General features: G+C 63.0%; 1 protein-coding gene across 1 annotated transcript in view; it reads right to left on the bottom strand.

The window, feature by feature from the left end:
* Positions 1–16,058, bottom strand: part of COLQ (collagen like tail subunit of asymmetric acetylcholinesterase) — a 28,861-nt gene that overhangs the window by 10,753 nt on the left and 2,050 nt on the right. Inside the window, exons 2-11 of the mRNA XM_008047919.1 lie at positions 12,660–12,772; positions 12,204–12,305; positions 9,413–9,457; positions 9,236–9,262; positions 7,277–7,348; positions 5,605–5,667; positions 5,196–5,222; positions 4,608–4,652; positions 4,486–4,521; positions 2,025–2,105 (exon numbers count right to left, since the gene is read on the bottom strand). Of these exons, the coding sequence (XP_008046110.1) occupies positions 2,025–2,105; positions 4,486–4,521; positions 4,608–4,652; positions 5,196–5,222; positions 5,605–5,667; positions 7,277–7,348; positions 9,236–9,262; positions 9,413–9,457; positions 12,204–12,305; positions 12,660–12,772 (611 nt within the window). The remainder of the gene's footprint in view (positions 1–2,024; positions 2,106–4,485; positions 4,522–4,607; positions 4,653–5,195; positions 5,223–5,604; positions 5,668–7,276; positions 7,349–9,235; positions 9,263–9,412; positions 9,458–12,203; positions 12,306–12,659; positions 12,773–16,058) is intronic.

Genomic DNA, 16,058 nt, shown 5'->3' with positions numbered 1-16,058 from the left:
CCCCCGCCCTCAGTCTCCCCGTGAACAACCCAAGGAGGCTGCATTAAGCGGCCTCTGCGATCTGCTGGCTCAGAAGTTCCCACCCAAGCTTCCTGCTGGGTCTCTGGCTCCTGCTTTGGGCTGGCTCACAGCGACCTCCAGAGACTCAGCACCCTGCCCCGGCCCCGGGCCCTGCTGCGGGAGACTCCACGCCAGGAGTGACGGAAAGCACGTGGCAGGCTTCCAGGTGTAGCTTCGAAGATGACTCCAAGCGACTCCATCTCAGCAGGCTCAAGAAATAGCCTTTCCGGCCTTGGCCCTCTCCGGGGGAGGACAAACACCGTCCCAGTCGGAAGCTATGGGCCTGTGAATCCCAAGCTTAAACATTCTGGGTGGAAATCACCAGCAGGGAAGAACGTGGTCAAAGAAAATACCTCCCTGCCCTGTCCTTTTTTTCTTCTGATTTTTGACACCGGTGCCTGTTGCATTGTCCTGACGCCATGGCCAGGCACCCACTGTCAGGCTTTGAAACCGAACTGGAATATTGTGACTCTGGAAGTCACCGGAGGCTGAGTCACCCAGGCTGGAGCCTGTGGCCTTTCTCAGTGTGCTTGGCAAAGACCAGAATTGGTTCCACGGTGTCACCACGGTTCCCAGCCCTGGCTGCACTTCGGACTCACACGGACAGCTGGAAACACCAAAGGTAAACATATGCCGATGCCTGTTCCCAGCCAGTGATACCAGAGTCCCTGGAAGTAAGGCTGGGGCATGGGTCGACGAGAGGTCGCCGTGGAGCTGCAGCCATACCCCTGGTGTGCAGAAGGCACATCGGCGGCCACCCCCAGGGGACTCCGTGTTAGGTGAAATGTGAGGACCTGGGACCTGGTCTGAGGAAGTAACTGCAAGGATGGAGAAAGCGCTGGGTCCAAAGAGGCGCACCTTTCAGCATCCTGTGGAGCGTGGCCGGGCCTCTCCTGGCCAAGCCGCCCACCGCTTGCTCATTGAGCAGAGTGAGATGCGGGCATGTTTAAAAGATGTTTACAAATGGTTAACTGATACCTGCAGTGATAAGCAACAATGAGCATATTGTGATTTTACTCTAAAAACTTAAGAGATGGCCGGGCTCAGGATCGCCAGAGCTTGTGGGTCGACGCTGGGATGGCTGTGAGCATGCCACTGCACTCCAGTCTGGGCGATGGAGTAAGACTCCGACTCAAAAAAAAAAGAAATTTAGGAGACCATAACAATATATTAGATGTAGGGGAAAAAACCCCAAAAAACTAGGAAGCAAAAAAGAAATCCTACTAGCATCCTAGCACACCAAGATGGTAGCACACCCACTAGCCATGCTTATGCCGGGATGTTAGGTCTTGAGAGGATGCCTCCCCTGAATTTCTGGATGCTTCCGAGTCTTCTGTGATGATTGAACATTGCATTTGTAGTGGGAAGGAAGGTAAAAAGTCAACAAACCATCAACCCGAATAGTGACGGGCACTCCTGTCCCCCGGGAGACCACCAGGCCTCCGGGGCCACCCGGCGGACACCTCCTCGTCCCCTCCTGTCCCATCACCGGGCTCAGCAGCCTGCCAGCCAGGGCATCCAAAGGCGCCCTCCCCGCCGCGCCCTTAGTGAGGGTCGCCCACACCCCCAGGGCCTGAGGTGGGGGAGCTCCAGCTGCTGAGGCCCAGAAGACCTCGGGCAGCAGGAAGGGACTGGCTCTTCACACCTGCGGCCTGTCTGGGACGCCGAGGCAAGGAGTGAGCGTCCTGGTGGTGGACACATCGGGCTCCCGCCCGGCCGCTGGTTTAGATAGGCTTTTCTTAGAAACCAGAGTCCCCTGGGGTCTGGCCACCCTGATCAGAGCCACCTGCCCCTTCACCCGGAGCTCGGCTGCCCTAGAGCCAACAGCCCCTCTGGGAGTGGCGCTGCTCCTGTCCCCCAGCCCAGGGGACACCAGCGTCTGGGTCTGTGGATCATCCTGAGGGCTCCCCCACCCGGCCACCCCTCCCCCAGCAGGCGCTGACCTCAGGGCGAGCCGGCCCTACCTGCTTGCCGCGCTTTCCTGGCCTTCCCGCAGGTCCCCGGTGTCCGGCCATCCCAGGTTCGCCCTTCGGACCCATCTCACCCTGGAGAGGAGAGAGAAGCGAGAGAGGAGTCAGGGTGGGGGCACGTCGGGGCAGCCTCACTGTCAGCCTCTCGAGCTCACAGCCCTCCCAGCTGGCTGCTGGGACGTGAGACAGGAGGTCTCGGCACAGCGGCCGAGGAGGAAGGTGAGGAGAGGGACAGCCAGGGGTCGTCCGCGGGCAGCACTCGCCTTGGTGGCCTCGGGGGCCAGGCAGATTCACTGCGGGAGACTGTGCGTCTTGGTCACGTGTGTGCCCGTAACCCCACACATGTGCCCATGACCCCGCACATGCCTGTGACCTCACGCGAGCCCATGACTCCATGCGAGCCCGTGGCCCTGCGTGAGACCATGACCCCACATGTGCCCGGGAGCCCGTGCGGTCTGGGAAAATCACTTTCTCTTTTTGTTGAAATTGTAGTTCTGCTTTCTCTGGTTCTTAGCAAACATTCACATCTGCGAGGTGCTGGACAGTCCCAGCAGCTGCGCTCCAGGAAGCTTCTGCTCCCTTGGCAACCCCCATTTGGGGCTGTGTGCTTGTCCCCGCTGCAGTAAACAAGGGCTGGGCTCCAGCTCACGTCCACCCGGTCTAGAGCAAGATGATTCACCGCGTTCGGACACTCAGCACCGCTGGCGGGCACGGGAGCCGGTGGCACCGCGCCCACTCGGGAGGCCCTGCGTGGAGCGTCGGGCCAGATGCGCCATGGCGGACCCTCCTCGTCCAAGGCCGGCCTCTCGCGGGACCCCGCTCTGTCTCGGCTTTTCATCCCCACATCTCCTAGGCCCCCGCCCGCAACTGCTTCTCAGCCAGGAGCCCCCAGGGCACGCAGCTATCTCCGTGGTCCCCGCACTGCCTGGGTGCACGTCAGCAAGAGGAGTCTCGCGACGGCACCCAGGGGCACTTCTGCCAGTCGGCCACCGGCACCAAGGAGGGCCACTCAGAGCCACAGACGTGGGGCCGGGGGGCGCCGCAGGACGCAACACTCCCGGACACCAGGGCACGTGGCTCCGAAGTCGTCTGCAGCACAGCCAGTGTCGGTGGCCCTGTCCAAGCTGCCATGTCCCGGTTGCCCAAGGACCATCCTGAAAGTCATGGCTTCCTTCCGACCCACGTGTCCTTCAGCGTTCCAGGCAGTTCCAGAATGCGAGAGGTCCGGGTGGATGCTGCAGGGCCAGAGGCGTCTGCATCGCTCTCCCTGGCTGTTTAGAGGGGTCAGATGTCTCGTCTGGCTGGGAGGACGTGGCCGCCCAGGCAAGAGGCGGCCAGGAGGCAGCATGGCCTCCCTACTCAGCGGGAAGCAGCCAGTCATCTCCCGATCTGATTTCTCTCTCCAGACCTGACAATGGTGAGCATATCGCTCCGAGTTACGTGGCCCGCCAGGCGCGGGAGGAGCCCTTTGGATGGTGGGTCCGTGGACGGGGGCCCTGGGAGTCGTCATACCGGAGGTGACAGTGACGCAGGATTCTTTGATGCTCACTGCTGCTCGGAATGAAAACCAGCCTAAATATCTTAAAATAAAATTATTCTTTCTCTCCTAACGTTTCCTCTAATTTGCATGTATATTACTTTGTTTTTTCTATTTTGAGCCAGGCCTCACTGTTACCCAGGTTGGAGTGCAGGACACGGTCACGACTCATCACAGCCTCAACCCCCTGGGCTCAGGTGACCCTCCTGCCTCAGCCTCCTGAGAAGCTGGGACTCCAGGGGCGCGCCACCACACCTGACTGATCTTTGTATTTTTTGTTGAGACGGTGTCTCACTCTGTGGCTCAGGCTAGTCTAGAACCCCTGGGCTCAAGGGGTCCCCTGCCTCGGTCCCCCAAGGTGCTGGCATTTCAGGCATGAACCACCATGCCTGGCCCTCTTGCAATTTACCGAATATTTTTTCCTTTACGTTACCTGAAACAGACATCTACTAAACATTTGGCTAGTTAGGTAAAACATTAAATTATCACGTATGATGTTTTGCTGTCATCCGGCTCAAAATCTGTCCCCGCGCTGGGAGGACCACGTGCGAGCCCAGTCACAGGGGCGTGGAGTCGGGGTGCCTGGGCCTCGCCAGGGCCTGGAGACAGCGGCCTTGACGCGGGCCGCGCAGACCCGGGTCTCAGCTCAGCTCCGCCTGTGACAGGACCGCAGCCCTCCACAGGGTTGGGTCTGGAGCGTGAGGAAGGGGGCCCACCCACATGGCTCCTGCTCTCCTGTGGAGCTGGAGGGTGTCCCAGGTCTCCTGCCGCCCCCTCCTGCCATTGGGCAGCATGCTCCCCACCCGGGCTGCCCATGGCCCGGCCACAGTCCTGCCCGGGGCGGAGGTGGAGGCGCGGAGGGGGGATGGGGCGAGGCAGAACTCCACCGGGCCTGTATCCACGGCCACGGGTGCCTACCTTCTGCCCCAGCATTCCAGGAAGTCCCGGGAAGCCCTGTGGAAAGAGACAGACACCATGGCCCCTCGGAAGTGCCCCTGAGGGCTGGGGATGGTGCCTGGTTTCTGCGGCATGGCCGTTACCTTTTCTCCTTTGGGACCCAAGTCGCCCCTGTCGCCTCTGGAGCCCTGGGAGGAAGCCACAGGAGAGGGTTCGGGGTCACCACGGGCAGTCACAGCATTTCTGACCAAAAGCTGCCTGTGCCACAGCTGCGTTTTGCAGGCGAGAAACAGGCTTGGGCCCGAGGGACCTGCCCGGGGAGGAAGGCTGTGACCAGCTTCCAACTGCACCTCGGAGACCTCTGCATCCACAGCGCACAGAAAATCAGGGGCCCAGACCCTCTTTCGCTGGAAGAGTCTGTCCCTGGGTCCCTGCTGGTTTCGCTTTGTTCTGTGTTTCGTTTCTCGGGCAGACACGGCCCACTGCCACGTCCCCCCAGGACTCCGTACAAACAGTGCTCACTCTCGACCTGGCGTGGGCTTCGCCTGGTTGCGGGCTGCATGGGAGGGGCCTCTGCCTTCACGGGCACCCCCACCTGCTTTCCCCGGGGGGCCCCACGCCTCTCAGCCCCCGACAGGCCCGGGACAGCGAGGGAGTCTCTGTGGGACATCGCCGACTTCAGAACGCGAGGCCCACGCCAGCCCCAGACACCGGCCCAGACCAGCACTCACCTTTTCCCCTCTGGATCCGGGGTAGCCCTGGAAGAAAGCAGAAGGCGTTGCAAGCAGCCTGTGAGGCTCTGGGCTGGGCGACAGTGGAAGAGCCCCGGGCGGGGCCCGCAGGGACTGGTGGGGGCCAGCAGGAAGCCCCGAGACGTCCCGCTCGGCTGTGTTTGCACCAGGCCTAGGGGACGTCGCTTTTCTCGCCCACGAAGACCTGATCAGAAGTTCCCATCGGCTCCACTGCCCAGAACAGCAAGGGATGCCCATGTCCCTGTGTCTCAGGTGTGTCCCCCAGAGGGCCAGACGAGGCCAGCACCCTGGCCCCCGGCTCCGGTGTTGGCCACCTTCTGGGGCCCAGGACAGCAGCCCTGCCCATCGCCCGAGGAGGCCTGGAATGCCATGTGGACCCCACACTCACCTTGGAGCCCACAGGTCCTCTCGCCCCGGGCAAGCCCGTCACACCCAGGTCGCCCTTCTCGCCCTGTGGGATCAGAAGAAGGGAAACATGGCCCACAGTGACCAGTGATTCTCGGAGGCCCTGAGTCCCCAGGCCAGACGGGGGCTGGTTTGTGGGTCTGAGCTCCCTTCCGGGGTCCCAAGGCCCACCCTCGTGCCTGTCTCATACTTCAGATGAAATATAGAATGAAGTCGGGCTCGGTGGCTCAGCCTGCCATCCCGCGCCTTGGGAGGCTGAGGTGAGTGGATGGTCTGAGCCTGCGGGTTCGAGACCCGCCAGGGCAACTTGGCAAGACCTCGTCTCTACAATAAATCAAAAATTAGCCGGGCGTGGTAGCACACGCCTGTAGTTCCAGTTCTCGGAAGGCTGAGGCGGAAGGATCGCCGGAGCCCAGCAGGTCGAGGCTGCGGTGGCCGGGAGCGGCCACTGCACCCCATTCTGGGCGACAGAGTGAGACTCCAACTCAAAAGAAAAAAAAGAAAGAAATATAGAACGAAAACACCCAAGACGGAGCCAACCCCAAACTAAACGCTCGCTAGGACGCTGTGAGTGGTGACAGGAGGATGGCGAGAGGGTGGGGGACGAGTGGACTGGCTCGAGGACAAGGGTCCGCACACGGAAACCTGGCTTGCTCTGCTCTCTGCATGGGGCGCCTACACAAACCCCTGCAGATGGCAGGAACCCGGAGGGACCCCTCTGCGCCACGACTTCATTCTAAGAAGTCCGTTAAGAGTAAAACTAGACAGAAATTAATTTCAACATTGGACTTCATTTGCTCCAATTACCCTCTCAACATGTACTCAGCAGCAAAATCGGTGAGACAGTTGGCATTGTGGTTTTGACCATGGTGCTTGGAATCTGCTCTGTGTTTTACACGGAAAGCGATCTCAACTCAGCCGCTTCATTTTCGTCCAAAATCCTCCATCCGTATTTCATAGAATGTGCAGTTGAAAAAACCGCTTCACACGCTCAAGTTGCGCTGAACACTGGGATGTTTTCAAATGACTCACGTGACCACAGCCCAAGGGCTCTAGAGCCCCGTGTGTCCGTGGCTGCCATGCTGGCTGGCGCAGCTCACCTCCACGGGGCTTCTTCTGCCAGTGTGTGTCCTCCTGGTGGGTGGTGGCCCCACCTCCCGGCCCTGACCTCCACAGGGACATTGAGTCCCAGTGCCCTCGGTGACCGGGACCATGGTGGGAAGGGTGTGCCCGGAGCCACGGGGTGGGCCTGCGCCCCATACTGACTGGGAAAGGGGCTCTCACCAGCTCCCTGCCAGCCCTCAAGGTGGGATCTCCGGCCGTCAGCTAGCCCACAGCACCCCGACCCTACCCCTGCCAGATACAGGCCTTCCTGGTCATCTCAGGGAAACTGAGGAACCGGCGCTCACTCTTGGGCCAAAGGGGAGCCCGGGCCCTGTGGGGGAGGTGCAGCCCCCATGCCTCCTCCCACAGGAGCAGGGCTGCTGTCCTGGTCTGGGCCTTGCGGTCTAAATGAAGGAGGAGCGTCTGGGGCCCGGGGACGGCCGTGAGCGCTCCCCTCCCGCGGTGACTCCCCGACTGCCAGTCAGGCCCGGAGTGACCCTCTGCCCCCTTGCTCTGGCACCGCTTGACCCCCAAGAGCACACCGCACTTACCCTGGGTCCTTCGGGGCCTGGCCAGCCGACGGGCCCGGGAAGGCCAGGAGCACCTGTGGGGCCGGGTCTGCCCTTCAAAGACCAAAAACCACAGTCAGGACGGCCACACTCCTTTCCCTACTTCCAGGAGATAAGGTCTGTCTCAGGCTCGGAGGCAGAGGGTCCTCTAGGTCCAGCCCCGGGACCCTCACCCCAGCTCCAACGACTGAGGCCTGAAAGTCGGGCCACTCAGGTCCCAGTTCAAGCCCTCAGTGTCACGTTGCGTCATCAAACAAGACCGCACTCTGCTCAAGGACTGGGGTGGTGTATGTATGACTTTTCAAAGTGGAATTACGGCAGCAGGCCGGGCTCAGTGGCTCAGCCTGTCACCCCAGCACTTTGGGAGGCCGAGATGAGTGATGGCCTGAGCCCATGGGTTCAAGACCAGCCTGGGCACTTGGCGAACCCTTGTCGCTACAATAAATCAAAAATTAACTGGTTGCGGTAGCGCACGCCTGTAGTTCCAGCTCCTTGGAAGGCTGAGGCGAAAGGCTCGCTGGAACCCAGCAGGTCGACGCAGGGGTGGTCGTGAGTGTGCCACGGCACCCCAGCCTGGGCAATGGAGTGAGACTCCAACTTAAAAAAAGAAAAAAATTATGGCAGCCATGTGTCGTATGACGTTCACGCAATCGTGCTTCTGCCATTTTCTTTGACGGTCCTGCCTGTCACATGGGGACGCTAGCATTCGTTGAATTGACGTCATCTTTTGACCAAACATCATACTTAAAATGTGTATACTTTTTTTGGCACCCCCGTGTCTATATATTTACATTAGAGACGGGGTCTTGCTATGTTGCCCAGGCTGGTCTTGAACTCTTGGCTTCAACGATCCCCCAGCCCCGCTCCAGATCTTTCTCCCTGCTCAGAGCCCATCCCCAGAGGCTGCCTTCCTGCGGCTAAACTCCTCCCTGAAACCTGCAGCTGGGGGTCTGCCCTGGGCGGGCAGCTCACGCCGCCCTTCCTGCGGCCACAGCCCAGCTCCCTCAACTCGGGAGGACAAGTGCAGACGGTGTGCCAGCTCCACCCCGGCCCGGCTTCCCACTCCCCTGCGGGCTCCTCCTGCGAGGGCGCCCGGTCCTGTCTTCACGAGCCTGGGCCGTGGAAGGGCGGGCGCCGCAGGAGCAGGGCTGGCTCCACCTTGATCCCCAACGCCCTGGCCGATTTCACAGTCGGCTCCTGGATGCCACACTGGTGGGCCGTGGTTGCTGCCCTTGCCTGCCACGTCCACGGCCCACGTCCACGGCCCGTGGCCCTAGTGGGGTCTGCGTGGGGGCCACCCAGAATCTCCGCTGGGCAGCCTTCTGGCAGCCGCCGTGCGCCAGAGCCCTCTCTGGCGCCCTCGGGGGCGGCTTTGCCTTGCACGGGCCCCCTTCAGGTTCTTGTCCGCGGCAAGGCCGTTTGAATACAGCCCTGAACAAGCGGTACAGCCGTGGACTCCGAGAACCAGGCACTTTCCTGGTCTGAGTTCGCCCCCATCCGCAGGACCGTGGGACCCAGCACCAGGGCCCATCCACCCCGCGAGCACAGCAGGCCCCGGGTCCTCCCTGACACCCGCAGAGCCTTGGGTCGCGCGTTTGGCTCGCTTGGCGCCACGAGACCTTCAGTGACCCCTGTTCGCCTCGCAGAGCTGGGCCCCGTGCTCCCCACTGCTCTGCTGCTCCGTCCCACGCCAAGGGACAGGGTGCGTCACGTGTCGCTGCGGGCTGGGCCGGGCTGGGGCCGGGAGGGGGGCCGGGCTGGAGCCCTCGGAAGTCTGAGCTTGTGGTAGGAGCGGGCACCAGCCCTGGCCAGCGGGGTGGGCAGGAAGGGCAGGGTCACCACTGTCTCCCCAGGGTGGCATCCACTGTCCCTGGGTGAGGTGGCGGCTGGGGTGCCCACACACACCACACGTAGCATGGCGGCAGCGTGCCGCAGACATACCTTCCTTCCGGGTCGGCCAAGCTCCCCCTGTGGAGGGAGAAGACTGTGAGAAGCAGCCCTCTGGAAGAAGACCCTCGGCAGCCCCCTGGAAAGCCCTCAGCAGCACCCCAGAAAGCCCTTGGCAGCCCCCAGGAGACCCCCCTTGCCAGGGAGAGCAGTAAGCAGTGGCGGTCTTACCTTTTCTCCCTTGGGTCCTGTCTTGCCAGGAAGCCCAGGTGGACCCTGCACAGCCAAGATAAGGGATGAGGAGTGTGTCAGATCAGGAGGGACAGTAGGGTCCGAGGTGTTGGCCTCAGGGACCCCGGGCCCTTGTGCCTCCAGCCAGGACCTCCTCAGGTCCCTCGCCCAGGTCTCTGGGCCGTCCCTGGGACTCCGTGGCTGCAGGGCTGCACACCCGCCTGACGGTGACGGTCCCCTGGACTCTGGTCGCCGGGCGTTGGGGCTCGGGGAGAGTGGCTGAGGAGCCGTGAGGAGGCCTGCTCGCTGGAGACCCCCGCCCGCCTGGCAACTGCTCCTCCCACCGAGCGGCCACCGAGGGGACAGCTCTACGCCTGCAGCCGCCGCCTCAAACCCCACAGAGGGTCGTGGGTGCCAGGGCCACCCTCTGCCCTCTGTCCTCGGCGGGAAGAGCCTTTGTCAGGACATTAAGGGCGTGGCCAGGCAAACGGTGCATTTTGTCCCGTGGAGTGAGCTGGCCCAGCTTGGGGCCAGAACCCACCGCCCCAAGCCTGCACGCCCACAGCCAGCGGAGCCCTTCTCGGCCTGTGTACCTCCAAGGCGCTCGGCTAGCCTTCTCCAGGTTCTCAGAGCAGCAGGGCAGAGGGTCCCACCAAAAGCCCCGGCCTGCTGCCCGGCCCCCCTGCGGTCCTCCAGGCTGCAGCCGTCTCAGGCATGAGCGCCACGACCCTTGCCCAGCGACAGCAGCCTCCGCACCAGGCCTTCCCAGGCCTGAGCACATTGCAGTCCCCCGGGGAGCTCTGAAACCCGAAACCCAGGCCCTACCCAGACCCGCGAGAGGGCCATCTTGCTGGGGCGCCAGGGGCAGGGGCAACGAGTGCAGCTCTCAGGGCAGTCATGAGCAGACCCTCCGGCCCCCCCCCCACGTCGTTCACATCGTGCCCCCAGGCCCTGGGGGAGCGCTGCCCAGTCAGAGTGCGGATCCTGGGTGGGTCTGCCGGTGGGGACGAGACTCTGGGTCTGTAGCGCCCAGCTGGTGCCACGTCCTGGTGGCGGGTCTGGCTGAGCATGGCCAGCGGCCACCCCACGTCCTACAGGGCACGGGGGACCACACAGCCCCTGCCAGGGGCAGCGGGGCCTCGGTGGGCCCCAGACGGGTGTGGCCGGAGAGCCGCGGTCCCTGCCCTCCCAGGTCCACAGGCTCTCGGGCCGGCCTGGCGGTGGACGGCTGGAGGGGACGGAGCAGCCACAAGAGTCCTGCCATGCCCTCCACTGCCCTCACGGCTCCAACTCGGGCTATGTCTTTTCTGCACCCAACAGGGATGCGGGCAGCCCTGCGCCGGGGGCCTGGGGACCGACAGACCCTAGGCACGTCAGCAAACGGTTGTGGGTTTGGGGCAGCATTGCACCCTGTCTCACGGGGACACCAGAGGGACCAGGGACGGGAACAAGCAGGATAAGGCAGCAGGCTGAAGAGGCCCCACAGACACGAAGAAGGCGCTTGTGCTGGAGACGGGGATGGGGAGGAGGTGGAGTCTACTCAAGCCCCACGGGTGGGGGAGGCGTTTCTGGGCCAACGGAGTCCCGCGGAGGAGAGGTGCTGCCCGGGACTCACGCAAGAGGGGCGGGCATCGGAGGAGGTGGGGCCCTGGGCTGAGGCCAGGGTGGAGTGTCCCGGGCCGAGAGACGGCCGCTCAGCCGGGGTGGGGAGCGGGTGAGCGGCCAAGGAGACGCAGCCCAGGTCCTCTCCCATGGGCTCTGCGATCGAAGAGGGAGGCGGCTCTGGCCAGTGGCTGCAGCCCCAGAAGGCTGAACAGAGTGAGGGACATGGCGCCCACGTCCTCTGCCGGGGGAGGTGCAGGGTGACTGCTCCGACGCCCTCTTCCTCCCACCACGGAGGGCCAGAGGCCTGGCCAGGGGAGTCTGGCCAGGGGTGATGGCGGACAGGAAGAGGAGCCCCGCATGTGGATGGGGTCTCAGGGTGGGAAGAACTTGTTGATGACGTCTTGGGGGGTACAGAGCCGGTCTCGGGGCATCCTTGTTCGCCTAGACATCCCTCCAGTACCCTGTCTGCTCCTCCTGTTGTCAGCTCTGGGGAGGAGGGCTGGCTGCTTGGAGCAGCGTCTGGGGCCCTTGGAACTCAGGGTCACCTCCCTGCCCTGCAGGCAGGACCCTCTGGGTCCTCAGTGGGTCTGGGGCCAGATGGGGACACCATCGTTGAGTGTTTGTCTGGTGGAACTATAATAACCATACCCAGCCGGGCTCAGTGGCTCAGCCTGTAATCCCGCACTTTGAGAGGCTGAGGTATGTGAATTGCCTGAGCCTGTGGGTTCGAGACCCGCCTGGGCAACTTAGCGAGACCTCATCTCTACAATAAATAAAAAAATCAGCCAGGCGTGGTAGCGCGTGCCTGTAATTCCGGCTACTCGGAAGGCTGAGGCGGAAGGATCGCTGGAGCCCGGCAGGTCGAGGCTGCGGTGGCCGAGAGCGGCCACTGCACTCCAGTCTGGGCGACAGAGTGAGACTCCAACTCAAAAAATAAATAAATAACCACACCCACACAGGCGATATCCCATGCGATCCCAAAGCCAGTACAGTGGGGGCAATTATTACCCTGTTGCTCGCATGAGGAAATCAAGGCTGGGGGCCAGAACCCATCGAGAGGACAGCCAGCATTCTGTCCACGTGGCTCTGAGGTGGGGGTGACCGGGAGAGAAATCAGCCCGGGGCCAGTGGGAAGGGCCAACACCAGGGGGCTCTGAGGGGCGAGAGGGTTGGGAGGGCCACCCACCTGGGGGCCGGGAGGCCCGGGGGAGCCGAGCGATCCCTGCACGCACGGGGACTGGGAGGTCTCCAGGTCCAGGATGAGGTGCTTCAAGTCTGGGGAGAGAAGCTTCGGCACAGACAGCACAGGTTAGAGCCCGGGCTGGGCAGGGGAGCGGCCGACCCCACTGCTGTGGCCAGTGCCGGGCTGGTGGCTCTGGGACACCGTGAGTGTCCCGCGCGGTTGCTGCGTCTCATCTGCTTGGAGACGTGCCTGCCGGAAGGGGTTCCAGCCACGCCTGGAGCTCGCCAGGGTAGCGCTAGGGGGCTCATCCCAGGAGCCTGCACCCCAGGGCAGCACAGCCTGGCCATCCAGGAGACCATGGGGCGCGGGCAGGCCTCCCAGGAAAGACTCAGCTGTGGGAAGGAGGTGGCCTGGGGCGACCCGGGAGCACGCTGTCCCCACCAGGGCCCTGGCACTCACCAGGCTCCGGCCCCCTCTGCGGAGCGGGGGTGGCAAGAGCGGGGGCGGGGGCGGCGTCGGCAGGCAGCGTGCCCGGGCGGAGCCTCGCTTCCTCGGGTCCAGGCCAGGCAGGGCTGTCCAGAGAGAGCGGCCCGCTCATCAGTGTGGGGTCGTGCTGGGCCCAGGGGACGCCGCAGCCACCCCGGCCTCTGAGCCTCCTTTCCAGCCTGCTTGCTGTGAGTGGAGCCCCTGTGTGCCTGGACACGGTGCGCCCCGGCCTTTGCTGCGTGGAGACGGGTGATGGACACGGACGGTGCTGACACCGTGACACGTCAGGTCCCCTTTCCCCTTCAGATCCCGAGGGCCACCCTGTAGATGTGGCCAGGGTACAGAGTTCGACAGACGCGCAGGGCACCCAGCACTGGGGAGAAGGAAACGTCTGGTAACCCGGATGCTGGGTGGGGCGCAGCACAGAACTCGTGGGTTCTTTGGCTCAACCCTAAAAGGTTTCGGAGTGGCCAGCAACATTATTTTGGTTTTTGTTTGGTTTGTTTGTTTTGAGTTGGAGTCTCACTCCGTCGCCCAGGCTGGAGTGCAGTGGCACACTCACGGCCACCCCGCTGTCAACCCGCTGGACTCCGGCAATCCTTCCGCCTCAGCCTTTCAAGTAGTCAGAACTGCAGATGCATGCTACCATGCCTGGCTAGTTTTTGATTTACGGTAGAGATGAGGTCTTGCCAAGTTGCCCGGGCTGGTCTCGAACCTGTGGACTCAGGCAATCCGCTCGCCTCGGCCTCCCAAAGCGCTGGGATGACAGGCTGAGCCACTAAGCTTGGCCCAGAAATGTTTTAAAACAAAGTCTAATAGAGAAAGAAGAGGGGAAGGAGAGACATGCCAGAGCGGCATGGGCGAGAGAAACTGCATGTGTTACTTTTGATCAAAGGTCTGACAGACTTCCATGCTGACCGATGTGCCTGGTGGCAGCCCTCTCGGAGAGCCTGACATCCCTCCGCCTCTGCTGGGAGGAACGGGCGGTCTTCCGATCATTTCCCTGGCCTTTGGATTCCCTGTCTGGGAACTGCCTTGATGGCGTTTTCCTCTGGCGGGCTGAGGGCGTGGGGTGGGCTTGGAGTCCAGACTGAGTGCACCTTCCAGCCTGCAGGGTCACAGCACACCCAGTCCGTGACTCGGCTGCGCGACGCACTCCAGACTGGACACGCACCCATCTCTCTAGCGTCCCGGGGGCGTCTCCGAGGATGACCCGAGTGTGAGGAGGTGGCGGGGACCTGGGGTGCCACAGCTTTGTGTTCACCGGGGTCTCTCCCGGCCTCCGCGACTGTGTGTGCCCAGGGCTGGGGGACGCCCACGAAGAGTCTCACCCCCCGAGTCCCAGCCCTGGGGACATCCACAGAGTGAGCGGCTCTAGAGACCGGCCCCGGACCAGGCAACAGCCCCCAGGACCCTGAGGCTGGTGAACTGACCCCTCTGCGACCCTGCCCCAAGTGGGACACCAGAGAATCCTGCCTCATTCTACAAGCCCGTGGCTGGCTTCTCCCACCAGAGTCCTGCCTCACCCAGAGCCTTACGAGGGCATTGTGCTCAAGTTCATGGCTGGCTTCTCCTGCGTAACTAGCGTTTGACGGAGTCACCCGCAGCTGTGGTCGTGGCTGCTGAAGAGGGTTCTGCTAGTGACCATGTCACCGTCTATGTGTCCCCTATGCTGGACACTGCAGATGTGCACCGGGCAGAAGCCACCATACACTGAGCAGAGAGACCACGTGAAGAGGACAGAAAGGAATGTGGCGAGGACATCCTGAGCAGCCTCCGTGGGGGACAACCTGCGCCTGGCGTCTCCCTTGGAAGGTGGATGGGCATGCAGGTGCCCGCAAGCTCACTCCTAGGCGGTCACCGTCAGAGGAGCGGGAGGATGGTCACCAGGACACTGGGTTAGGTGTTCAGAGGATGCACAGTTGCCCACAGTGGGACCACTGATGTCACGATGGCCTCAGCCCTTCCAGGGTCCGTGTCCCTCTGCTGGTGATCAGCCTTCGAGGCCCTGGGTTTCTTTTTGCGAGAAATATTCCAAGCCCCTTTATATACTGAAATGCAATCCCTGAATTTCACAGCACGCCGACACACAGCCTAAAAGGATCCCTTCGTGTTCTGAGCAGGCTGACAGAGGGCTAGGAAGGAGGCCGTGGTTGGTGCACGACGCCAAAGCACGCTTCCTGTGGGCGTGGCCAGGCGAAACTGCAGCGGAACACACAAGCCGCAGGTGCACCCGTGTGCCATCACCGCGAACACACACAGGCCGTGGGACAGCCCTTCAGGGGTCTTAGCAGACCTGCGGGGCTGTTGTCAGCGCTGCAGAGGCTGTGGGAGCGTCCCCAGCAGGGTGAGGCCGACCTTCCAACCAGGCCAAGGACAGGGCAGAAGCAGGAAGGATCGAGGTCAAAGTCTGGTGGGGAGGGGCTCCTCAAAGCACAGTGGTTGGGGAAGGGGCCGGGGAGGGCGGGAAGGAGAGTCTGGGGCCGGGCGGAGAGGGTGCGCGTTGGCTGCCCCTGCAGCAGGTGGAGAGGAAGAAAGGGCAGGTCAGGGGGTGCCGAGAGCACACGGCAGGGAAGGAGGGGTGGGGAGCTTGGCAGCGGAGCCTGCGCGGCCCAGGCAGGGTTGACACTCCGGGGGGCAGAAAGACGCCCGATGGCGGTGAGGAGGTGAGGACGGCAAAGCTGGCAGAGCTCGGCGGCCCTACCGCCCACCCCGCTCTCCGCCCCCACACGCAGCCGGGCCCTGGACATGCTTCCTTATCCACCGCTCAGGGGCTACTTCTACAGGGAAGCCCCCCTGGACTTCCCAGGCCAAGGACGATGGGCCCTGCTGGGTTTGTTTTCATGGGAGAACGGCTTCCCTGTCTCTACCCTCCTGGGGCGCAGGAGCCAGGTTGTGTCCCCAGGGCCCAGCATGCCTCCGGTATACAGTAGGCGCTCCCCAGACAGAGCCCCCATCAGGGACTGGAAACACACCTGCACAGAGCCGGGGCAGGTCTCAGGACTCACTGCATGGAGGGAGGGCACACCGGGTGCTGGGAGGGCCGGCTGAAGGACAAGGGCCCTGCTGGGCAGCGTGGGGAGACAGGAAGAGGCTTCTGCCTGTGCCCTGGTCCGAAGCCGCCAGGAATGGGGTTCACCCAGGACTCCCTCCAGGAGAGAACGAGCCCCACTCAAACTGCAGCCACCAAGCCATGTGGCGCTCTGACATGAGCCGTGCAGGATGGCCTGGCGACGTGTGGCCGGCCGGGTCTCATTCTGCCTGTGTTCAGTCATGACTGGGGAGTGGCCCTTGCTGGTCTCGGCCCACTGGGGCGCCGGTGCCCCGACTGAAAGTGGCATGGCAGGCTGTCTCTGCCCGGGGCAGGGTGGG

The sequence above is a fragment of the Carlito syrichta genome, unplaced genomic scaffold (assembly GCF_000164805.1).
Source record: "Carlito syrichta isolate Samal-C Ts95f unplaced genomic scaffold, Tarsius_syrichta-2.0.1 Scaffold118119, whole genome shotgun sequence".
Lineage (NCBI taxonomy): Eukaryota > Metazoa > Chordata > Mammalia > Primates > Tarsiidae > Carlito > Carlito syrichta.
The sequence above is the reverse complement of the archived record's forward strand: the minus strand, read 5'-3'. Positions and strand labels throughout refer to the sequence as shown.